This window comes from Podarcis gaigeae (assembly GCF_964106915.1).
Source record: "Podarcis gaigeae genome assembly, chromosome: 12".
Classification (NCBI taxonomy): domain Eukaryota; kingdom Metazoa; phylum Chordata; class Lepidosauria; order Squamata; family Lacertidae; genus Podarcis; species Podarcis gaigeae.
In genome coordinates, this window is record NC_139688.1 from 1790717 (window position 1) to 1815834 (window position 25118).

Genomic DNA, 25118 nt, shown 5'->3' on the forward strand with positions numbered 1-25118 from the left:
TCCCCACCTTCCCCTCCAAGGTCCCCCCTCAGACCATCCCTCTCCCCCTTTCTCCCTCCTTCAGAAAAGGCGCCTTTCATTTTCCCGCCAAAAGTGCTGGCTCCGCCCCCGCTGGCTTGGGAGCCAATCAGAGCGAGGCTCCAGCAGCCTCCTGGTGGGATTTCTGAGGGACTGAATCCACTGACTGGCCTGGCTCTGCTGTCCATCACAGGCCCAAACAAGGGGGGCATCTGGCAGCTTCCTGATACCAATATCTATATATCATCTACGTCTGTCAATTACCTATCTATTTTAAACTCTTAGGGTTTAGGATAATTTAAAATGACTGTGTAGGGGGCCAGAGCTGCATTATTTATTATTATTATTATTATTATTATTATTATTATTATTATTTATACCCCGCCCATCTGGCTGGGCTTCCCCAGCCACTCTGGGCGGCTTCCAACAAAATATTAATTTACAGTAATCTGTCAAACATTAAAAGCTTCCCTAAACAGGGATGCCTTCAGATGTCTTCTAAAAGTCTGGTAGTTGTTTCCTAGCCACTACCCTCTGCCTGGTTCCCTGTAACTTGGCTTCTCGCACTGAGGGAGCCCCCAGCGGACTTTTACTTGAAGGAGAGACCCACGGATATGAATAAAGCAAAGTTATTATGAGGGCCAACCACACACACAAAATCTTACTGTTACACTCATTTTGACTCGGTAGACTGGTGCCACCAATGGATAATTTAAAATGACTGTGCAGGATGCCAGAGCCTAATAATAATAATAATAATTTATTTATACCCCAATTGCTGGGGATCTCTCCCGCTCACCTCACCCCTCCCTCCTTGCGCAGCAGTGCTGTCCATCTTCACACGTACGCAGTGCCTGGAGCCCTGCCTCGGGCGCCCGGCGGTCCTGCATTGTGGCTTCTCGGCGCCAGCCTCGGCCTTCTCGGTGGAATGGTGCCATCAGTTCCGGGGGGCCAGGAAGGTGGTCCTGGCCTACAACAGAGCCTCGCGGGGGTCTCCGTGGCAGAGCTGCTGCTGGACGCCAAGGGCACCAGCTCCTCCCTGCGCCTGCAGAGCGTGATCATTTGCCACGAGGGCACCTACATCTGCACTGTCTACCTGCCCCACCTGCATGCCCAGCAGGTGCTCAAGTTCAAGGTGGTGGGTGACTGAGTGACCGGGGGTCTCCCTCGCAGGGACGATGGAGGGGAAGGGGAAAAGGGGGATCAGCTGCCCCCATTGAGCCAGCATCCTTTATTCTCACAGGGTCCAAATGCCGTCAAGGACCTAAGGATCCAGATAGACTGCTCCTGTGCCTGGAGGCTCCAAAAGAACATAGGGAGAGTGCTTAAACCTTGCAGTGGCCAAATAGCCCTGAGATACCTGCCTTGCAGATGACCCTTAGGTGCCTTCCTATTCTATAGTTCTATGATTATAAGAACCTAGGATAGACTACCTCTGCTCCTGGAAGTTCCATGGGAACAGACAAAGAGCCTGAGGCATCCAGTCCGGCCTCCTGTCCTTGCAGCGGCCAAATGCCCGTAGGTAGTGCTTCCTGCCTCCTAAGGGGTTGGGCTGGATGACCCCTGGGGGTCCTTCCACCTCTACCATTCAAGCAATCCAGGGAGACTGCCCCTGGACTGGGAGGCTCCATAAGAAGAGCCAGCTGCTGGATCAAGCCCTGTCCTGTCCCTGCAGCGGCTGACCAGATGTCCTTCCCCCAGCCAGGATTTGAACCCAAGATCCACCCTCTCCCCTCCCAGCAGCTGGGAGTCTGAAGCCTTGGCTGCCTGCAGCTCTCCTGGTTGTCAGCAGCTGGCACTGCGCTCAATCCCTCTCCCCCCTCTCCACATATAGAGCCCCCTCCCAGTGAAGCTGTGCCTATGACGTTCTCAGTGCCCCCCGGCGCCTGTCCCCAGCCGGCCTGCGAGGTCTCCAGCTTCTACCCTCTGGGTGCCTTGGTTAGCTGGAAGCGGAGGAGGTCCGGCACCCCCCAGGACACCTTCCTGGACATTGGGACTCGGGGCACCGCCATGCCCCCAACGGCACCTTCAACTTCACCATCTTCACCTGCCTGTTGCCCATCCTGACCGAGGACCACGGGATCTCCTATGTCTGCCACATGGGCCACTCCGGGGTGGGTGAGACGTCAAGGCAATGGATGTGCTTCATGTGGCAGGTGGGGGGGGGCCTCCGTGTGCATGTCTGTGCTTGTGGGTCTATGTGGGGGTCCCCTGGAGGCTGGGCAGCAGGGCCCAGAAGACCAGCTGCGAGTGCGATTCCTGACTCTCCTTTGCTGGAGACTTTGATGTGGAAGTTGGGTGGCCAGCTGTCCTGCAGGGACCGGTGGCTTTTTTGCCAGGAATCATGACAATGGAAATCAAGAAGACAAACAGACCATTTATTTATGTACACCACAACTGCTGCCAGGATTCTAACTGCAAAAAAATCGGAAAAGAGAAACCATCGCCTCAAAACTCAAATGGCAAACCAAATTGCTAGAATACATAGTTAGCAAGGATAACCGGAGTAGTAAGAGGAAATACGATACAAGATGTTAATAAAGAATGGACAGTAATCAAAGAATACCTTAAAGTTTACGGTGATAACAAAAGCTTTGTGGCAGATATCAAATGAGTCTTGTAATATAAGGAAATATGGGAGAAAACTAGAACCAAAAAGGAGAATGTGAGGGGGGGGGGGGAGAGAGATTTAGGAAATTGTAAAAAATTTAGTTCAAAATAGTACAATGAGTATAGTCAGAAGGCTTTTCTTTATTGTAAATAACATCATTTCCTATTCTTTTTCTACTTCTTTTTTCTTTCTCTTTTCTTTTTTCCCTTTCATTTATACTTTTTGTATATTCATAATTTGTAATGTTTGAATGTAATGTTTTATATTGTATGTCTTTTTAAGATTTCGGTATAATAAAGGTTTTAAAATAATAAAACAGGAAGAGGACAGTTGGAGGGGGAGGGGCCTGCAAGGAATGCAGTGAAGGATCTCTCAGGGTGGGAGACGGGGAAAAGAGGGGGGCACCCAGGGGAGAGCTGGGGGAGCCTGCTTTCCTATGGGTTAATAAATGATATGATATATATGATACAAATGTGATAAAGGGTATTTTTAGTTATTCTGCCCCCTTCTCTTTTTTATACACTTGTGTTTTGTAAGGGTTGTTTAATAATTTTTCCTTTTGTCTTTTTCCTTTTTGGTTTTCCCTCTGTATGAATTCTTTGATGGGTTGTGAGATTGTCGCTTCGACTGAACCTCTTTCCACACTCATGACATTGAAAAGCTTTCTCCCCTGTATGAATTGTGTGATGGGAAGAGAGCTTAGACCCGTCCCTGAAGCTCTTTCCACATTCGAAGCACTGATATGGTTTCTCCCCTGTATGAACGTTTTGATGCAAATTGAGACTGTGCCTGTGACTGAAGCTCTTTCCACATTCCAGGCATTGATATGGTTTCTCCTTTGTATGAATTTTTTGATGCGAAGAGAGATTGGAGCTCTGACTGAAGCTCTTTCCACATTCAAAGCACTGATAGGGTTTCTCCCCTGTATGAACTCTTTGATGGGAAGTGAGACTGTGCCTGAGACTGAAGTTCTTTCCACATTCCAGGCATTGATATGGTTTCTCCTTTGTATGAATTCTTTGATGGGAAATGAGATGATCCTTCCGGCTGAAGCTCTTTCCACATTCCAAGCACTGATAGGGTTTCTCCCCTGTATGAATTTTTTGATGGGAAGTCAGATGGTGGCTGTAACTGAAGCTCTTTCCACATTCCAAGCACTGATAGGGTTTCTCCCCTGTATGAATTCTTTGATGGGAAGTGAGATGTGCCCTTTTACTGAAGCTCTTCCCACATTCCAAGCACTGATAGGGTTTCTCCCCTGTATGAATTCTGTGATGGGAAACAAGATTCACCCTCTGACTGAAGCTCTTTCCACATTCCAAGCACTGATAGGGTTTCTTCCCTGTATGAATTATTTGATGAGAACTGAGATGGGCCCCTTGACTGAAGCTCTTCCCACATTCCAAGCACTGATAGGGTTTCTCCCCCGTATGAATTCTTTGATGGGAAACAAGATTCACCCTCTGACTGAAACTCTTTCCACACTCCAAGCACTGATGGAGTTTCTCATTTGTATGAATTGTTTGATGGGAAGTGAGATGTTTTTTCCTACTGAAGCTCTTCCCACATTCCAAGCACTGATAGGGTTTCTCTCCTGTATGAATTCTTTGATGGGAAGTGAGACTATCCTTCCGATTGAAGCTCTTTCTGCACTCTAAGCACTGATAAGGTTTCTCCTTTATATGAATTTGTTGATGGGAAGTGAGATGGTCACTGTGACTGAAGCTCTTTCCACATTCTTTGCAGTGATACAATTTCTCCCTACTCTTTGTTCTTTTGTGTGAAGTGAAGCTATCCCTCCTAACAAAGCACTTTCTTTGATGGGAGGTGGACTGGGAGCTCTGACAGATGTTCTCTCCACACTCTGAATATTTATATGACTTCTCTGCTTTGTGGATTCTGTTCTGGTCCCCCTTGTTCTTCCCTTCCAGTTCTTCACCATCTGCAATGAAGAGAGCAGCTAATTAGACCGTCAGAAATAAATGGAGCTCCAGATTATTGAACAATGTTAATGAATGCTTGTGATAGAGGAAGAACTGAAGAAAGTTAGATGTGAGGCCTTACTATAGTTTTCACTGCCTTTGGTGGCTGGTATTAACTGACATTCTTAAGGAAACCTATCCATTCTTAAGGTAATCAGCTCTAAGTGCTCACTCGAAGGACAAATCCTGAAGCTGAGACTCAACAATTAACTGACTTATTGCTTGGTTTTTACAGTAGTACCTCAGGTTACATACGCTTCAGGTTACATATGGTTCAGGTTACAGACTCCGCTAACCCAGAAATAGTACCTCAGGTTAAGAACTTTGCTTCAGGATGAGAACAGAAATCGTGCTCCGGCGGCCCGGCAGCAGCAGGAGGCCCCATTAACTGAAGTGGTACCTCAGGTTAAGAACAGTTTCAGGTTAAGAATGGACCTCCGGAATGAATTAAGTACTTAACCCGAGCTACCACTGTATCTGGGATAGATTTTGTTTGGCTCAATCATGTAATCCACTCCATCTCCGAAGTCAGTCAGCTCTTTGGTCAACCAAACACTGGCAGAAGCAAAAGCAAAAATAAAAACAACAAACCTGACAGAAGTTACATCAACTTCCCTAAAAACTCTGAAGCCGACATTTAAGAAGGCCTTAGCAGTTCAGACAAGCCTGGTCATTGTTTAAAAAGGCATGAATAGACAAAGAACATTCACAGAGAAGACTTGATATCCCTCCATTCAGGGATCATGGTGGGGATGTTAGAATCCCAGATGCTATTGGTCTCCATCCATATGTGGGATGTAATCCACTGGGAGCAGTCAAGTACAGCATTCCTTGTTTTGCTAGAGTGGACATGCAAGGGAATGTTTGGTCCAGCCAGTCGAAACTTCCTGTTCCTCCTGGCCTGGAGCATCCTTCCTTGCTGTGACTAGTGGGTGGGAGTGACCTTTCCAGACGTGGTAAAAGGCCAAGTCACCCTGCCACCTTTCTCTTTCCTCCCCTTTTTGTCCTGCCTGCTTCCTGCCTCCCCTGGACTGGACTGCTGGCTGCCATAGCAGTCCCTCCGGTCTTCTCCCATATGGGGTAAACCTGTTTGTACATGTTTGTAACTTTAAGCCTTAAGCCTGCCTTCAGGGATCACACTGTGCTCGGCCTAATCATAAGTAAAACAACTTTTCATTACTTATGAATAAGACTGTGGTGTCTTTATTCTTTTAGGAGGGATTCAAAAGGGTCTTACCAGGAATATTAGAACATATCTCAATCTAGACAAGCCAGATTGAATTGCTAGTTGTCTTAAGAAACTCACATGAATTTGCAACTAGTTTTCTGCTGTGTAAAGGGGAATGCACTCTGCTAAGTGAAGAAACTTGCTAGCGCAAGTTAGGAAGGATATTAATAAACAATATATTCTCTCCTGCCACCCTCAACATTCCCACACCAAATAGTGGAGGTTCATCACATAGAGGTATGTAAGGAATCTCAAAATTGATCTTATGATCCAACGGAGTTTTACCAAGAGGGTCCATGATCCCATGATTCTCCTCCATGACTTCCTTATGCAGAGCTCTCTGGTCAAGATCCTGCAACGTCCATGCCTCATCTATGAAACAAACAGCAACATCTTCACCTGCACATTCCCCATCAGCAGTTACCTCAGTCTGGTTGGTCTAAATTTAAATTTATACGTAAATCACTTTCTTCACTTTGAACCCCCCTCCCATGTTCACGAGGAGACCAACTCTGTATTGTTTCATTGGTAACATAAGAGGAAAAATGACTATGACCCACACTTAATCTAATCACAACGACCACAAGAGCTCCTGACTAGGCATTCAACTATGTGATGTTGAATGTTCTCTGTTCTCTCCTGTTTCCCCCTTTTTTGTTTCAGTTTAAACCAAACCATGAACCCAATAATGATGAGCCATATGTTATAGATCAGTGGTCAGCAAACTTTTTCAGCAGGGGGTCGGTCCACTGTCACTCAGACCTTGTGGGGGGCCGGACTATATTTTTTTTGGAGGGGGGGAATGAATGAATTCCTATGCCCCACAAATAACCCAGAGGTGCATTTTAAATAAAAGGACACATTCTACTCATGTAAAAACACGCTGGTTCCCAGACAATCTGCGGGCTGGATTGAGAAAGCGATTGGGCCGGATCTGGCCCCTAGGCCTTAGGTTGCCTACCCATGTTATAGATATTCCTGCAAATGTATTCTGCTATTTTGAGATGTACAAATGACATGAGACGCAGGGGACGCAGGTGGCGCTGTGGGTTAAAGCCTCAGCGCCTAGGACTTGCCGATCGAAAGGTTGGCGGTTCGAATCCCTGCGGCGGGGTGCGCTCCCGCTGCTCGGTCCCAGCGCCTGCCAACCTAGCAGTTCGAAAGCACCTCCGGGTGCAAGTAGATAAATAGGGACCGCTTACCAGCGGGAAGGTAAACGGCGTTTCCGTGTGCGGCTCTGGCTCGCCAGAGCAGCGATGTCACGCTGGCCACGTGACCCGGAAGTGTCTCCGGACAGCACTGGCCCCTGGCCTCTTAAGTGAGATGGGCGCACAACCCCAGAGTCTGTCAAGACTGGCCCGTACGGGCAGGGGTACCTTTACCTTTACCTTTATGATCCTTGTTTTTAAAAGCAAATAAAAGTTATACAAAAAGGAAAAAAGGGGCAACACATGGAGACCTCATCTGCATTCAATCTGCAAAGCGGGATCAGGTTACTTTAAAGAGTCGTGGCTTCTAGTGCTGCGCGATGGATTGGTAAGTTGTCTGACATTGGTAGGGCATTCAGATCACAGCACTGGTTTTAGACATTTTGAGCTGCCAATATATCGCAGTGGCCAGGGAGCTGTGATGTATTCCTAGCTTAAATTGCCTGCAGATGACAAAGGCGCAGGCAGGTGGAGGAACCCAAAAAGGTGCTCCCCTTCTCCATCCGCCTGCCTGTCTCCCCCCACCCCCAAACTGAGGAAGCCCCAATACCTCTCCAGCTCCATCCATCCATGTCCGCATCTCCACTCCCCTGGGACTCACCAGATCTCTTGGAGATCCCTGGGAGGGAACGCTCAGAGGTTGTGGGGAGGGATGCGGGAGACAACCTGACCAGGTCAACCGTCCATCTTCCCCCTTCCATCCTCACTAGCTTTGCCAGATCCGTCTCGTTCATCCTTCCTGAGGAGTCAAGGAGCCAAAAGAAGCTTCAGGGTCCTGGAAGAGAGGAAGAAGGCCCTGCAGGGATTTTCATACAACTTAATTCCCTACTTAAAGGAAATTGCCAGGATAATAAAGCTGGGAAGTGGTTGGCATGTAAACTGTGTAATAGATCCTTTCTTATATACGTTATGTCCATATAGAAGCTTTTTGTGTTCCACACATGTACAAATAAATCTCATGTACCTGCAAGTAAAGGAGTTTTCTAACAAAGAAGGCTTTAAATTTGCTTTACAGTCGTTTGCTACATGTGCTACTCCACGAGTAATCTATGTGATTAAGTGTCCTTGTGGGTTACTATATGTAGGTCACACCATTAGACCCATCAAAGTTAGAATATCAGAACACCGTTCCAGAATCAGAAACAGTGTTGTTGACGCGTCTTTAGTGCAACATTTTATTCAAGCGTCACATTCAGATGAATATTTAACTTTCTTTGTGATCTGGGCATATCAAAGACCTGTAGAACAAGCCAAAAAGATTCTTATGCAGAAAGAAACAAGATTTATTTTCCTACTCGATTCTTTGCATCTCTCAGGTTTAAATACAGAAATAGAATATAGTTGTTTTCTATGAGCTATTCTTAATATCTTGATACACCAGTGATAACCTTAAAAATCTACGTTGAATATGGTGGTTTCAAGGGGGTCACTTTAAGAGGAAAAAAAACTTTGCTGCCACCTGTAACAGGAAACAGCAGGTGTATACAACAACTATACTTTGCAAAGGCAGATGTGGAACATTACAAAGAAAAGTTCATCTTTTGCAAGTGCTGCTCCTTAAAGCTGTTGCATTTGATATTTGCATTTGCAAAGACATACGTGGAACACAAAAAGGTTCTATTTGGACATTATGTTTTAAAAAACTAAATCATTTGTAAATACGTGGAACATTACGTATATTGGACATTACGTATATAAGAACTGATCTATTTGTATTTCCTGTTCTAAATGTTGGTCTTTAATTGCTTCATCTCCAGGCTTGATTATTGTAACTCACTCTAACCGGGGCTGCCCTTGAAGCTGACTCAGAAACTCCAGCAGGTGCAGAATGCTGTGGTGAGACTCCTTACGGGGTCCTTGCCTCGGGATCACATTCATCCAGTGCTATACCAGCTGCACTGGCTCCCGGTGGAGTACAGGATCAAGTTCAAGGTGCTGGTTTTGACTTTTAAAGCCCTTCACGGCCTAGGACCCTCGTACCTACGGGACCGCCTCTCCTGGTATGCCCCGCGGAGGACCTTAAGGTCCACAAATGACAACATTTTTAAGGTCCCAGGTCGCAAGGTGGTTAGATTGGTCTCAACTAGGGCCGGGGCCTTTCCAGTACTGGCCCCGATCTGGTGGAACGCTCTGTCACAAGAGACTAGGGCCCTGCGGGACTTGACATCTTTCCACAGGGCCTGCAAGTCAGAGCTGTTCCGCCTGGCTTTTGGTTTGGACTCAGTCTGACCCTTATGTTTCCCTCCCCTTATGGTTTTGATTTATGGGCTATTTTTAAAATGAGGCTGCATTTTAAATTGCATTTTAACCTGTATTTCAAATTGGTCCGTCCCCCCTATTATGCTTTTACTGTAATTTTACTGGTGTTAGCCACCCTGAGCCCGGCTCTGGCTGGGGAGGGCGGGGTATAAATATTCTTATTCTTATTCTTATTCTTATTATTCTACTCAATTAGATAATGTGAAAAGAGTTATGTTTATATGATGTATAAAGAATTCATATAGTTATGAACACAGCCAGTTACATTGTGGTCATCTGTTGCCAGCCTGACAAGTTAAGATTTATATTCAATTATTTGCGTATGGCATATATATATATTCATCACAAATAGCTATCAGGGGCAGGATCCTCTGTTTCCTGTCTTGGAGATCTCCTCCCCCCCCCCCATTCATTTCATTTTCACTTTTAATTTGTATACTGCTTTTCTATGTTACTATACAAAAGGCAGTTTACAAGATGAAGAAACAGCAAAGTAGCCAGCAAAGATCACACCCCTAATAACAATCTGATCCAATACCAAAAAGTTAATAAAACCATAACTTTAAAATAAGCAACTTATATAAAATAAAGCAATATTCAATAATCCATTAGAATATAACAGTAAACTGTATAACTAAGTATCAGAAAATATTAAACAGTTTACACTTAACCATTACAATAAAGAATTACTAAACTATAATCATTAAAAATAAAAGCAAATACACTAGAGCAATGCGTCCTATTCCTGTGAATGACATTTGTTGTAACTCTTTTTAATATGGCATTTTAAAATGGTTATAACCCGCCCTGGGTAATAAATGTAAGAATAAGACAACCAGAACATCTATAACATTAAGCCTCAAGGGTGGAAAAACATAAAGCCTCAAGAAACACACAAAGGTGGCAGCAGCAGTGGCAGTCAGCAGCCCGGAGCCAGCCTGGTGGCGCAGTTGGCTCTGGCTGGCTTCAGAAGCTGCCCACCATTTTTCCTCGCCAGAAGTCCCCATATGATGTGTTGTGCACAAGATGCATCATATGAGGACTTCCAACGAAGCCAGCCGGAGCCAGCTGTGCAGCCGGGCTGGCTCCGGGCTGCTGAGGCTGCTGCTGCCACGTTTCCTAGGGACAGATTTGCAAATTGGGGACTGTCCCCGGGAACATCTGGTAACCTATGCTTGCCTGCATGCCCTGTGAGGTGCAAAGTGGCCATGTGTATCCCACCAGCCCTGGAATAACCTGAGACTTAAAAGTTATGATATCATTACCCTTGTTAAATTTGAATACCACCTTTCACCTGGTTTACAACATAAAAATACAAACTGAGAACACAGAATGCATAATAATAATAATAATAATAATAATAAGCCCTCACCCTCCCATGAATGGGGGTGGGGTAGGGGTGCCCTATTTCAAATAGATCCGGACAGAAAAGTTGGTGAATTTTTTTTTAGTTTTACCCAGTTAAGCTTTTTGGGCAAAAAAAGTCGTTTTAGAGCTATTTTTATGGGGAAACAGCATAAGGAAATAAAAGAAACACACAAAGCCTTGTTGTTGTTGTTTTGGCACAACTAACAACACACACATCACAGCATCTTAAGGAAAAAACAGCCTTCAGAAAACTCACCCACTGCATCTCTATTTGGCTCAATCTGGTTGCTCTAAATTTAAATTGAAACAGAATTTATTACCTCAGCTTTGAACACCCCTTGAAAGTTCATCAAATAGACCAAGACTTTATAGGGCTTCATTGGTAATGGAAGAGGGAAAAGGACTCACACCTACAGGAAGCAGAACCACAAGGGCAGCGTTTGGCTCTGGGATGCTGACTGTTCTCTGTTAACAAATTCTACCATGTTTCCCCCTTTTCTGTTTCAACCAATTAATTAACCAGGAATTGCTACACTGACGGCTAATAGGTTGTAAATATTCCTGGAAATTTATTCTGCTCTTTTTTGTGATATACAAATGACATGAGAAAAGACTGTCCATTTATTTGTCTCCATGATCCTTATCTATAAAGCCCCATAAAAGTGATTCAAAAAAAGGAAAGGAATAAACCCAGGCTCCACCTGCGCTGCATCTGCCAAGCAGGTTCAGGCCACCTGGAGAGCCCTGGAAGAAAGCACACCAAGAACTCAGGCCAACATAAGTTTCAATAGTGGGAGTGGCCCCTCCTCGCAAATCAATAGTTAATTGTAACAAAAACTAATCCATTCAAAAGTATGTATTCTGACAAGGATTACAAACTCAAACAGAGATTACAAACTCAAACTCATAAGGATGTTACAGAAATAAAAGGGGGGCCCCCACATCTTTAAAGTTGTTAAATGTTACAAGTATTATGCCTGAATGTATCCATTCAACTTGACAGCTCAGGGAAGTTACCTAGCTTTAAAAATCATATACTGTAAAATCAACTCCTTTGCCAGTTTCTTCCATTCCAACACTATTTTGCCCTTGTAAAATAGGGGACTCCAGGAAGTGCCCAGAGGTGACAATTGCTGAGCTGATTGTTGGCAAGGAAAGCCTAACCCCATCACCAGACTTGCCAAGGGGTCCAGACATGAAAAGGATTTTTATTGTACTTTGGGTGGTGAGACTTCAGGTATCCTTATTAGCCTATGCTCATCTTAGACCTGGGTCTTGCCCTGTCATGTCTGCTTATGCTAATTTGTACCAAGGACTTGTCTGGACATGTCTGCCAAGGTTAAACTAGTGTAACCCCTGTCTACCCCTCCCCTTTGGTGACATGTCAGGGATGTAAAGATGACGTATTGATGATGCTGTGCGAACTGTATTCTGGAATATGGTGGGAAAATTTAAAAGTCAATATCACCCCTGCTCTGGGTTCACTTGCTGCTGTTGAACCTGTTGCGCAACAATAAAGGACCTAAGTCTACTGACCGCTGTTTTGCTCCAAATTGCTTGGCTGGAATTTCCTTCTTTTACTGACCGCAGGGACCCTGAGGGACTGGTACCCCGGCGAGCTGGGCTGCTGAGTAGTCTCTCAACCCAGAAATTTCTTTAACGTACAACTTCCCTGGGGAGAGCATCCCACAGTCACAAACCAGCAGTCATCCAGATGGGCAGGGTATAAATATACAAGATAAATATACCATCTTGTATAAATATACAAGATGGGTGACACCTGGCTTGAGAGCAGTACATGTGAAAAGGATCTAGGAGTCTTGGTTGACCACCAACTTGACATGAGCCAACAGTGTGACGCGGCAGCTAAAAAAGCCAATGCAATTCTGGGCTGCATCAATAGGAGTATAGCATCTAGATCAAGGGAAGTAATAGTGCCACTGTATTCTGCTCTGGTCAGACCTCACCTGGAGTACTGTGTCCAGTTCTGGGCACCACAGTTCAAGAAGGACACTGACAAACTGGAACGTGTCCAGAGGAGGGCAACCCAAATGGTCAAAGGTCTGGAAACGATGCCCTATGAGGAACGGCTAAGGGAGCTGGGCATGTTTAGCCTGGAGAAGAGGAGGTTAAGGGGTGATATGATAGCCATGTTCAAATATATAAAAGGATGTCACATAGAGGAGGGAGAAGGTTGTTTTCTGCTGTTCCAGAGAAGCGGACACGGAGCAATGGTTCCAAACTACAAGAAAGAAGATTCCACCTAAACATTAGGAAGAGCTGTTCGACAGTGGAATTTGCTGCCAAGGAGTGTGGTGGAGTCTCCTTCTTTGGAGGTCTTTAAGCAGAGGCTTGACAACCATATGTCAGGAGTGCTCTGATGGTGTTTCCTGCTTGGCAGGGGGTTGGACTCGATGGCCCTTGTGGTCTCTTCCAACTCTATGATTCTATGAAATAATAATAATAATAATAATAATAATAATAATAATAATAATAATAATAATAATATGTTGGAGTGCAAGCTGCCACATAAATCTCAAACACAGAGAGTAACCCTTTGTTTGGGCTTCTTCTTCACTAGCCACTCAAGTCAAACTCTTGTAGCAACAATAAAGACCAGGGTTACGAGCTGCTATTTGCTTCTACTGTATATGCTTGGCTGCAGACTTTGGTATTTCCTGACTGATCAGGAGCACACAGAATTGCATCCCAGCGCAGCTGGGGAGAAGTGTAGGTGGTGTGCCAAAAGCTTACTTTGCCAAAGTAAAGAGAAAGGGGAGCTGCTTCCACCGGTTGGATTTCTGCCTGATTGTTCAGAGGCAGGCAGTCACTTGCAGGCAAAGGGGTCTTCGGCGCCCCATAGGGTGGCTTTGCTCCTCCCAAGTCCCCTTCTCCTCAGCCACAGAGTCCTAGAATGGTAGAACTGGTAGAAAGCTAATCTCCCTTTGCGCTCTTCCTCAGGTGGAGGCACACTTTGTCTAATGGGGTTGATGGTGTGACACCAGGGCCTGGATGTCCAAACTGGCTCAGTCTGGGTGCCTAGGGCAGGTCCTGGGGTTTGCCTGTTGCCTATCTGCAGATTAGTTGCATTGCAGAAGGCATGCTGGGGAGACCACACATTACAAGGAACGCAAAAACAACTTTTGCTAGGCTTTAATAACAAAAACTCCCTTTATACTAAATTACAATATATTAATAAGCGTGACCCATCCACCAGGGTACTGAGAGAGCTACATGGTGCTCTTTAATATACCACACACAACAGCTTAATTACCACAACTTAACAGCACCTGCTATACTGCTTCACAGCTGTAAAACTAGGTCACGTTATTTGCTCTGGCCTTTAAAGAAATACACATCTTGTGGAACAATAATGAACCTTCAGATTTAAAGAGACCATTCAACACTGCCCACTCACCTTGCCCTTTCTGTGCTCCCTCTTCTGGGGCTAAGATGGCTGGCCTCATTGTGCAGGAGAGGAAAAGAGGGGGCGCTGGTTTGTGGAAGAGAGGGGAGAGGGCAGTAATTGCACACACACCTCAGTAAATAAGAACTGCTGTATTACAAATATAGGGGGTGTGTGGGGAGACCTGGCTTGCTAGTAGCAGGGGTCTTTGTAGACCATAAGCTGAACATGAGTCAACAGTCCAATGCAGCAGCAGAGAAAGTGAATGCTGTGTCCAGTTCTGGGCACTACAAGATGAATATTGACCAACTGGAACATGTCCAGAGTAGGGCCACCAAGATGCTCAAGGGTCTGGTAACCAAGCACCTTGAGGAATGGTTGAGGGATCTGGGTATGGTTAGCCTGGAGAAGAGGAGACCAAGAGCAGATATAAGAGCCATCTTTTGAAATATCTAAAGCAGGCATAGGCAAACTCGGCCCTCCAGATGTTTTGGGACTACAGCTCCCATGATCCCTAGCTAACAGGACCAGTGGTCAGGGATGATGGGAATTGTAGTCCCAAAACATCTGGAGGGCCGAGTTTGCCCATGCCTGATCTAAAGGGACCACCTGTAAAAGAATCAGTACATCTCCCAGTTGGAGAACTGGCCCCCAACTAAGAAAGTGAACTTCAATAGGGACCAATGTCAGGTTCTGCACTTAGGCAGGAAGAACCAGATGTACAAATATCAGATGGGGAACATCTGGATTGCCAGCAGCATATGGGGAAAGGGTCAAGGGGTCCTAGCAGACTATTAGCTTAACATGAGTCAACACTAAATACAACAGCATGAAGCAAGTCTGTGTGGGGCAAGAAGCACAAAGAGGCCGTTGGTCCCTCTTAGTGGAACCCCCTGGAGGGGCTGGTTCCAGAGCAGAACACACAAGCCCCACCCACCAGATCCCAAACACTCTACGGATCCAATTAGGCCTCAGTGATTTTGATACATTCAACACTTAGCCAATGACTTCCACCTTGCAGATATGGATTCGTTGTATGAAGAAATATTGGGCACCAGACTTGCACCTCATGGCTCTGAGAGGCGAGACTGACTTCTCTGCTGGGGCTACGAAGCACAAGAACACCGTTGCAATCCTCACCCAAATACTAATTAAAGTCTCTTAAAATTTAATTACTACATAGCAACTGGTTTTTTAAAAAAGCATTTTTTATTAAATCTCCAAAAGTATTTCACAACATTATATATATTTTTTTACGCCATTAATTTTCTTCTTGACGTCCCACCTCTCTTTCCTGATGTTTGTTTTGTGCTCCATTTTATTAGTTGTTTCACAGCACATAGGTTTTTACTTTCTAAACTCTAGGATTGTTAATTCTTTCACCTATGCATTAATATTTCAAATCCTGCTAACAGCTTCATGTCTGGGTGATACTTTAATAGATAATCCATCAATGGTCTCCAATCCTCCTTGAAACTTCATTATATCCTCTTAATTTGGCAGTTAATTTCATCATTTCAGCATAATCCCTCTGTTTCAGAAGCCATTCCTCCTTTGTTGGTAATCCCTCCTCTTTCCACCTCTGTGCATATAAAGTTCTAGCTGCTGTTGATGCTACATAAATAAATTGGTTAGCTTTCTCACAACCTCCGTCCCCATTGCTCCTAGCAGAAACATCTCAGGTTTTTAAGGAACTGTCAGCTTAAACATCCTTTTCAGTTAATTATATATCATTCCCCCCAAACACTTTGCCTTCTCACAGGACCACCACATATTATAAAATGACCCTTCCTCCTGTTGACATTTCTGGCATGTACATTTTTATACATCTTTGCTAGTTTATATGGTGTTAAGTATATATACATTGTTTTCATATTGTTTTCTCTCGAGGTATAATATGCAGTAAATTTCAAATCTACCTTCCATAGTCTCTCCCAAGCAGTCATCACTACACAGCAATTGCTATGGTTTCTCCACACTGTGAGTTATTTGATGGGAACTGAGATGGGAGCTCTGACCGAAGCTCTTCCCAAAGCACTGATAGGGTTTCTTGCCTGTATGAATTCTTTGATGGCAAGTGAGGTTTTTCTTCATAGTGAAACTCTTTCCACATTCCAAGCACTGATAGGGATTCTCCCCTGTATGAATTCTTTGATGGCAAGTGAAGCTGTCCTTCCACCTGAAACTTTTTCCACATTCCAAACATTGATAAGGATTCTCCCCTGTATGAATTATTTGATGGGAAGCCAGACTACTCTTCCACTTGAACCCCTTTCCACATTCCGAGCACTGATATGGTTTCTCCTCACGGTGAATACTTTTATGTCGATAGTAGTTTGGCCTTGTATTAAAGTTCTTTCCGCATTCCAAACACTGATACGGCTTCTCTCCTGTATGAATTCTTTGATGGGTCGTGAGATGGGCCCTCTGACTGAAGCTCTTTCCACACTCTAAGCACCGATATGGATTCTCCCCTGTGTGAATTATTTGATGGGAAGTCAGACTGACCTTCCATCTGAACCTCTTTCCACATTCCAAGCACTGATAGTCTTCATCCTCATAGTGAATTCTCTGATGTCGATGGAAGCTTGTGCTTGTAGTGAATCTCTTTCCACAGTCCAAGCACTGATAGGGTTTCTCCCCTGTATGAATTCTTTGATGGGCCGTGAGACGGGAGTTCCGAGCGAAGCCCCTTCCGCATTCCAGGCACTGATAGTGTTTCTTCCCAATGGGATTTATTTGAGGGGAAGTGGAAAGGGAGCTCAGACTGAAGCTCTCGCCACACTCCATATATTGATATGGATTCTCCGCTGTGTAGATTTTGTCATGGTCTTCCTCCTCCTTCCTTTCCAATTCATCCCCTCCTACAATGAAGAGAGAAACTAATTAGAGCCTCAGGAAGAAATGGAGCCCCTAATTATCAAACAATGCTAATGAACGCTTGTGATAGGGGAAAAGACGGAGGGAATTAGATGTGAGGTACAACTACAGGGTTCACTGCCTTTATTGACTGGAATTAATTGACATATTTATGGGAACCTGAGATTTGAAAATCCTGACTCTTTTCTGGGATGTGTTTCATTTGGGCCAATCATGGAATCCACTCCATTTCCAATGTCAGTCGTCCCTTTGGTCAACCAAAAAACAGACAGAAGCAAAAACGAAAGCATAAATCCCAACAGAAATTACTTCTCTTACCACTGCAAAGCCTACATTTAAAAATGCTGGGGCAGTTCAGACCAGCTTCATCATTGTTTTTTAAAAGGAATGGAGGAAGAATATTTGCAGACAAACCAGGAGATACCCCTCCATTCAAGGTGAGCTGTAGGGGTGTTGGAATCAGAGATGCTGGAGGCGGCACTGCTGAGCACCATCATTTATTTATTTTAATGCATTTTTACAAGTCATATGTGCATCATATCGTATTCATCATTATCTCTTATCCTCGGACTTTCCAGTCCATCTCTCCATGGCATTCTAGGGTGTCTTGTCAGAAAAACTAGGACACATTATCAAAAGCCACGATATGCCCACTCCTCTGGTCTCTTTCTCCGAGACCACTCCTTCTATCCTTCCCCCCTCCTTTCAAAAACAAAACAAAACAAAACAAATCACAACTCTTAAATATAATTCTGGACATCAAGAAATGGGAAGCAGGGAAAAATAAACTAAGCCCCCCCCCCCAACAAAACTGATAAAAAGCTTCCTTCTTTCTTCCTTCTCCCTTCAGTCTTAAGCCATCTGCTTTTCTTATTTCCTCTGTCCTCCTCTCTCCTTGCCTGTAGCCTTGTCTCCTTTGCATTCTATAGTCTTCTTTTGGCTTATTCTTTCTTTAGGAGAGTTTTAATGTTACCTGCCCCCTTGAAGATTTGAATCAAGCCAAAGTCCACTCAAGTTCCACAATCCACATTTGTCCAATAGTCTATTCAGCTCTTGCCGTATTTCAACACCCACACTATTTATTCAGTCTCTCTAAGACGTTTCCCTCATGCATTCACTCTTGTCGGGAGTCTGTTTTATACTCCAATTTTAGCCTCAAATTTCTTGAGTGGAAATCTTTGTTTTCTGGGGTGGTCTTTTTCAGAGAGAGAATCCCTTACGCCCCTTCACAGATTTTCCCTCTCAGCGCTATTTTCCACCAGCGAGACAGTCTCTCTCTCTCTCTCTCTCTCACACATACACCATCTTTTTATCTCCCCCCGCCCCCGCTCCACTCTTGCCTTTCCAATCCTCTCTTCCACCTCTTATCCTTTCCATTTCCCAGTTCTTTGGGCTTTAGAAGTTCATCTCTCTCATTCTCATCCCTCTTGCTTCTTGCCCCCCTTCCACCTCGCTCATACCCACAAACAGGTCTGTTCTTCTCAACAGTAACCACAGTCAGTTTTCCCCCAGGCAGCGTAGTGCCATTTCAAGATGGGCTTCCTTTTTCTTAAGTACTTTTGGGGGTCCTGTGGCTCTTCCTCCCAGATCCAGCTCTTGTTTCTGGGGTGCTTTCACTCGATTAGGTGATTTCAGGGGCTTTCTGTCCTGGAGGGAGCATAGCTTCCCTTTGCCATCTTAACCCGCACCCCAATCCTTTATGGAGCTTTCTCAGCCCTGTTCAAGATCCTCTGCACTGTGGGGTGTCCTTCAAGGCTCGATTCCCCTGGAGGTTTTTTTTGGGGGGGGGAATCGCAGAACCCTCACTTTCTCCCCTTCTCCTCCAAGACAGCCAGCTCTTGCTCAGGGAGTGCAACCAGCTCCATCAAAATATTGCAGATTTCCCCTATAGATATACGTATGGAATTTCAAAACAAATGCAGTGGTACCTCGGTTTACAAACTTAATCCGTTCCTGAAGTCCGTTCTTAAACCAAAACTATTCTTAAACCGAGGCGCGCTTTCCCTAATGAGGCCTCCCGCCACCGGTGCCCTTCCACTGTTGGGAATCCGTTCTTAGGCCAAGGTAAAGTTTGCAAACCGGGACACTATTTCCGGTTTTGCGGAGTTCTTAAACAGAATAGTTCGTAAACAGGACTGTTCTTAAACTGAGGTACCACTGTATTGTGATCCAACAGGGAGCCTTACTTAGAGAGGCCAAGATCCCACAATTATCCTCCATGACTTCCTTATGCAGAGCTCTCTGGTCAGGATCCAGCAACGCCCACTCCTCGTCTGCGAAATGAACAGCAATATCTTCAAATGACAAAGGGTCCTAAAAGGAAAAGGGGAATTTTCTCCTCTTAGACAGCGTAAATATTATCTACTACACACTGCTCTGGTATTTTGTGCCTGTTAATGGCTGTCTTGTTTGGATGGGATTGTTTTGCTGCAGATTTTAAGTACGAATGCTGATTTTGACGTCTCTGTGGAAATTTCTTTTCGTGTATTTTAATGATGGGTATTAATCACTGTTTAAATGGGTGGAACTTCACATTGTGAAGAAAATGGCAACAAATGGCAATCAATTATACTAACTTTACCAACTGCTTTACCAACTGCACTGGCTCCCTGTGGAGTAAAGGGTCAGGTTTAAGGTGCTGGTTTTGACCTTTAAAGCCCTATGCGGCCTAGGACCCTCGTACCTACGGGACCGCCTCTCCTGGTATGCCCCGCAGAGGACCTTAAGGTCCACAAATGACAACATTTTGAAGGTCCCAGGTCACAAGGTGGTCAGGTTGGTCTCAACTAGGGCCAGGGCCTTGTCAGTACCGGCCCCGACTTGGTGGAACGCTCTGTCACAAGAGACTAAGACCCTGCAGGACTTGACATCTTTCCGCAGGGCCTGCAAGACAGAGCTGTTCCGCCTGGCCTTTGGTTTGGACTCAGTCTGACCCTTATGTTTCCATCCCCTTTTGGTTTTGATCTATGGGCTACTTTTAAAATGAGGATGCATTTTAACCTGTATTTTAAATTGCCCCCCCCCCCCCATTATGTTTTTACCGTAATTTTACTGGTGTTACCCACCCTGAGCATGGCTCTGGCCAGGGTATAAATAAAATGTATTATTATTATTTATTATTAATGTCATTTCAGCCTTTGTTAAGGGCAGCTTTGACAGAACAAGAGGAGGAAAAAAAATTGTTTGGGCTCAGAGGCACCTGGCTGCCCCACCCCTCGGCCTCTCCCCACAAGGCTCCTTCCCCTGACCTGATCTGGTTCCACAGCTGCTGCTTCTGCTCCACCACCAAGAAAAGAGGGGTGAGGAGGTCTTGTCGGCATCATTCTGTCACCTGCAAGACACAAAGGTAAGTGGGAAGACATTCCTGCATGCCTCTCTCGGAGGTTCAGCTGTGCATCTCTAAGACAGGCATTAGAAAAAGTCTTATGTGATGAGTACATTTGGACATTTGGACCAATTTCATATTTTATTTGTGTAAAAATACATCTCCCCTCCTCTTGGCCTCAACTGTCTCCACCCACCCCAAAGATGAAAACCCAAAGACTAGTTTCCATATTAATAGAATGAGACCAAAAAGAGAAAACACTCCTTCCTCCTTACCCAGCAGCCTCATTCTGGTGCCCAGCGGAGTCCTCTCTGTCTCAGGCATTTCTGCTAACAGAAACTTTCCCTGAAGGAGCAACAAGGATTCAAAACAGGGAATGAAAATAAGGATTACAATAGGAATGGCAGAAGTAAACACTTCAGGGCTATCAGATCTCATTGCTTGCTTTCCAAAAACAGAAAGGATGAGCCATTAGGAAAGAATTTTGGTATACAGTGGTACCTCTGGTTAAGAACATATTTCGTTCCAGAGGTCCGTTCTTAACTTGAAACGGTTCTTAACCTGAAGCACCACTTAAGCTAATGGGGCCTCCTGCTGCTGCCGTGCCGCCAGAGCACGATTTCTGTTCTCATTCTGAAGCAAAGTTCTTAACCCAAGGTACTATTTCTGGGTTAGTGGAGTCTGTAACCTGAAGCATCTGTGATCTGAAGTGTCTGTAACCCAAGGTACCACTGTACTGTCCCTCCTGTTTGGAGCCCCTTAGGATTATCCAGAGGAAAGTCTCTCTCACCTGCTGCTCTGCCTGCTTCCTCCCCTCTGCCTGACTCAGGAGGAATCCTTCAGCCAGGGCCACCGCCTGGGAACTGGTCTCCGCTCCACATTCCCTCACCCAGCTCTCCATCTCCGGTGGAAGGACAGCCAGGAACTGCTCCAAGATCACCAGGTCCAGCATCTCAGCTTTCGTGTGCCTTTCTGGCTTCAGCCACTGACGGTAAAGGTGGTGGAGTCGGCTGCAAACCTCTCGAGGTCCTTTGGCCTCCTGGTAGCAGAACTGCCTGAGCTGCTGGCTCTGCACAACTGAGCGGAGGGTGTCCTCCTCACCCAGGATCTTCTGCACAGAGTTTTCCCAGAATCCCTCACTGCTCCCAGTTTGGATGTCATGGCCTCTTCCCACTTCAGGGCCAGCTGAGTCTTGTTCATCCATCTGGGCTGTCAGGAAGAAGAAGAAGAAGAAGAAGAGTTTGGATTTGATATCCCGCCTTTCACTCCCTTTAAGGAGTCTCAAAGCGGCTAACAATCTCCTTTCCCTTCCTCCCCCACAACAAACACTCTGTGAGGTGAGTGGGGCTGAGAGACTTCAAAGAAGTGTGACTGGCCCAAGGTCACCCAGCAGCTGCATGTGGAGGAGCGGAGACGCGAACCCGGTTCCCCAGATTACGAGACTACTGCTCTTAACCACTACACCACACTGGAATCCCCCAAGAGATCAGAAGGAGCCCCCTGGTCTTCTGCCCCGTTCTGTCTGTCCTAAGTAGAGGTGCTAGGAAATCCTACAAAGCAAATGCATTGTCGTGATCAGCAGAAGAAAAAGGCTCATTGAGCAAGATAAGACGAGTCTAGAAACAAGGGCTGGTCTGCACCACAGCCCAGACACTGGATTTTCTTTTATTTGAAAAAGGGAAGTCAGCCTCTAGCCCACGTAGGAGGACACTTCCCAAGCAAAATGTGAAGGCAACTGAAGGGATTTCTGTGAGATGAATCAGCCTGGCTGCTCCTGCCTTTCAGTGCTTGCAGTCAAGGAATGAAGTCGAACCGTGATGGACAAGTGAGGAACTTGTACCAGGGTCTAGACACCTCCAGTGTCAGGGACGCCCAGCGCCACCCAGTCCATTTCCCTTGCAGTGCAGGGAGCCAAGGTTCTCGACAGGGCTTCCTGTTCAATCTCAAAAGATCCTCTGAGCATGTAGGGCCTGCAGGTCTGAACAAGTGCACATGTGCCAGTCGGGAGTCTGGATTAGACCCCTGTCCTATCTGAGGATGGGGGAGGGGGAGCTTTGATTGTAAGGGAAGTGCAAAGGAAGGTTCGCTTGCATCTGCAGGAACTCAGCATCAGAAGAGGAGAGGAGCACTGCAGGATCAGGCCAGCCCCCCCCCCCCATATTGAGACTGGGCTCATCCATCTGACTGGGGTTTCCTGGCTCCCCGACCCCCCCCCCGACCCCAAGGCCCCTCTCCAAAGGGTCATGGATAGAGTTGCAGACCTCCTGCCCTCCTCGTCCTCTCTCTGGCTTTGGGGGCAGTAGGACTCTCCGCTCCCTGACTTGGGGGTCCCTCTCTTCCTGAGCTGAGCAGGACCCCCCATGCATCCCTGCAGCCCCCTTCTCCCCATTGCACCCTCAGGGGGAAGAGAGACGAGACTCACCGGATCCCAAAGACAAAAGCGAGGCCCCTCTCCTCTCCCAGGAAGAGACTGGGCGCGCGGGGGGGGGGGGGAATTCTGCGCTGGAGGACCTGCTCGCCTCGCCCCCCTTTCTCTCCCGGCCTCTCTAGGAATACAGCTCAGTTTCTTTTAACCCTCCAACCCCCTGCCAAGCAGGAGACACCATCAGAGCACTCCTGACATATGGTTGTCAAGCCTCTGCTTAAAGGCCTCCAAAGAAGGAGACTCCACCACACTCCTTGGCAGCAAATTCCACTGTCCAACAGCTCTTACTGTCAGGAAGTTCTTCCTAATGTTTAGGTGGAATCTTCTTTCTTGTAGTTTGGATCCATTGCTCCGTGTCCGCTTCTCTGGAGCAGCAGAAAACAACCTTTCTCCCTCCCTCCTCTATGTGACATCCTTTTATATATTTGAACATGGCTATCAGGCCTTTGACCATTTTGGTTGCCCTCTTCTGGACACGTTCCAGTTTGTCAGTGTCCTTCTTGAACTGTGGTGCCCAGAACTGGACACAGTACTCCAGGTGAGGTCTGACCAGAGCAGAATACAGTGGCCCTATTACTTCCCTTGATCTAGATGCTATACTCCTATTGATGCAGCCCAGAATTGCATTGGCTTTTTTAGCTGCCGCATCACACTGTTGGCTCATGTCAAGTTTGTGGTCAACCAAGACTCCTAGATCCTTTTCACATGTACTGCTCTCAAGCCAGGTGTCACCCATCTTGTATTTGTGCCTCTCATTTTTTTTTGCCCAGGTGCAATACTTTACATTTCTCCCTGTTAAAATTCATCTTGTTTGTTTGCGCAAAGCTGGAGCCGGCTCTCTCCAGAAGCGCAGCCCCATAATCATAATAAGAATTTATTATTCATACTTCTTCTTTGGCGATCCCTCGTAGCCCAGTAAGATTGTTTTCCACAAACACTGTTTTAACAGTGACTGCAGAAGCCAGTTCTGGATCCACACCTCCTTCCACCGTGGGGACATTGGTGGGAGTTGATCGAGGTGTGGATTTGCCAATTGTGCCTTCCTCTTAACACGTTTCTCCCTTTCATCCTGAGTTCGAGTGTCTTCAAAGCCCAGGACACCGCTGGCAAAGGCTGTTCTCCAACTGGAGCACTCACAGACCACTGTTTCCCAATTGTTGCTGCTTATACTACATTTTAAAGATTTGCCTTAAGTCTTTAAACCATTTTTGTTGACCACCAGCATTACGCTTTCCATTTTTAAGTTCGCAACCCCAGAGTCGGACACGACTGGACCTAATGGTCAGGGGTCCCTTTACCTTTACACTGCTTTGAAGGACACAAGATTCTTATAAGTAAACCTTTTTATGCTCATTTGAAAGACTGGTCTGGCTATCGGTAAAAGGAGCAGAGGTAGCAAATCCCAAGTGCCCAGAATGTATACCTAATACAGGCTGTGATGCCTTATACATCCTGTAAAAAGGTAAAGGGACCCCTGACCATTAGGTCCAGTCGCGGACGACTGGGGTTAGGGCACTCATCTCGCTTTACTGGCCGAGGGAGCCGGCGTACAGCTTCCGGGTCACGTGGCCAGCAGGACTAAGCTGCTTCTGGGAAACCAGAGCAGCGCACAGAAACGCTGTTGACCTTCCCGCTGGAGCGGTACCTATTTATCTACTTGCACTTCGATGTGCTTTCAAACTGCTAGGTTGGCAGGAGCTGGGGCCGAGCAATAGGAGCTCAGCCCATCGCAGGGATTCGAACCGTTTTTAGCCCTTCATTTCCAGAGGTTGCTGCTCAAGACACCAGCTGATTAAATAACTACAGCAGCAACCACTTTTCGCGCAAAACGAAGTCCAAGTTACGAAGATGCTGCTGCAGTTCTGTATCTTTTCTCTCGTGCTCCATCTGCAGCTCTCAGTTCCATCAGGCGGGGCGGGAGGAAGGGGGGTGGGAAATAGCGCCCGAAGTAAACCCACAGATCAGACCATCTATGCTAGTCTACCACTACAAATCTATGGGAGAAGCGCTTGCGGTACTTCCCTTGTAGCCCTTGGAACACCTGCCCACGCCTCCCCCTCCTCCTCCTCCCTCTGAACTGCTTTCTCTATGGTTGCCCTCGCTCTCCTCTCAAGGCTCCTCAGCAATTCATAGGGCACGCCAGGTTGCCCATCTCATCTGGGTCCTTTGGCGGCGCAGCCGCAGTATGGCCTAGTGGGAGCGGTGGTGGCAACGACAGGCAGAGGGGAGGCCCCAGGCAGAGCAGCTCAGTTCAGCAGCTGCGAGGAGGATGGCGGCAGAAGGGCCCGAGGCTCCCGACAGTCCTGGCGGGGAGGGGCTCCCGGGGGCCAAGGCTGGAGAGGGGAGGACCGGGCAGCCAAGCAACACAGTTGGAGCCCCCCTCCTCCCTGGCCGGCAGGGAGGGAGAG

The 25118-nt window shown here is 46.3% G+C and overlaps 4 protein-coding genes across 8 annotated transcripts in view; 1 reads left to right on the top strand and 3 right to left on the bottom strand.

Moving 5' to 3' along the window:
* The window catches only part of LOC310827680 (uncharacterized protein), a 919426-nt gene that overhangs the window by 120651 nt on the left and 773657 nt on the right, over positions 1 to 25118 (bottom strand). The window lies entirely within an intron of this gene.
* On the top strand, positions 824 to 2764 carry LOC310827868 (uncharacterized protein). The gene is made up of 2 exons (XM_083704396.1): positions 824 to 1156; positions 1262 to 2764. Exons 1-2 carry the CDS (start codon positions 947 to 949, stop codon positions 1391 to 1393), a joined length of 342 nt encoding a protein of 113 aa, XP_083560522.1. The 5' UTR covers positions 824 to 946; the 3' UTR covers positions 1394 to 2764.
* Positions 2836 to 7959, bottom strand: LOC310827782 (uncharacterized protein). Of its 2 annotated transcripts, none has more exons than XM_083704227.1 (2): positions 7649 to 7959; positions 2836 to 4571 (listed from the first exon to the last, which is right to left on the bottom strand). In XM_083704227.1, exons 1-2 carry the CDS (start codon positions 7779 to 7781, stop codon positions 3145 to 3147), a joined length of 1560 nt encoding a protein of 519 aa, XP_083560353.1. In that variant the 5' UTR covers positions 7782 to 7959; the 3' UTR covers positions 2836 to 3144. The 2 variants fall into 2 exon arrangements, with proteins under 2 accessions (XP_083560353.1, XP_083560354.1); XM_083704228.1 differs by lacking the exon at positions 7649 to 7959 and adding an exon at positions 6125 to 6775.
* LOC310827778 (uncharacterized protein) lies at positions 15271 to 22839 on the bottom strand. 4 transcript variants are annotated; one of them, XM_083704216.1, is made up of 7 exons: positions 22680 to 22839; positions 21750 to 21835; positions 21076 to 21494; positions 20561 to 20630; positions 20209 to 20291; positions 19147 to 19273; positions 15271 to 16944 (listed from the first exon to the last, which is right to left on the bottom strand). In XM_083704216.1, the coding sequence occupies exons 3-7, from the start codon at positions 21487 to 21489 to the stop codon at positions 16043 to 16045; spliced, it is 1596 nt and encodes a 531-aa protein (XP_083560342.1). In that variant the 5' UTR covers positions 21490 to 21494; positions 21750 to 21835; positions 22680 to 22839; the 3' UTR covers positions 15271 to 16042. The 4 variants fall into 4 exon arrangements, with proteins under 4 accessions (XP_083560342.1, XP_083560344.1, XP_083560341.1 ...); XM_083704218.1 differs by having other exon boundaries at positions 21076 to 21500; positions 21756 to 21835; positions 22708 to 22833; XM_083704215.1 differs by having other exon boundaries at positions 22708 to 22833.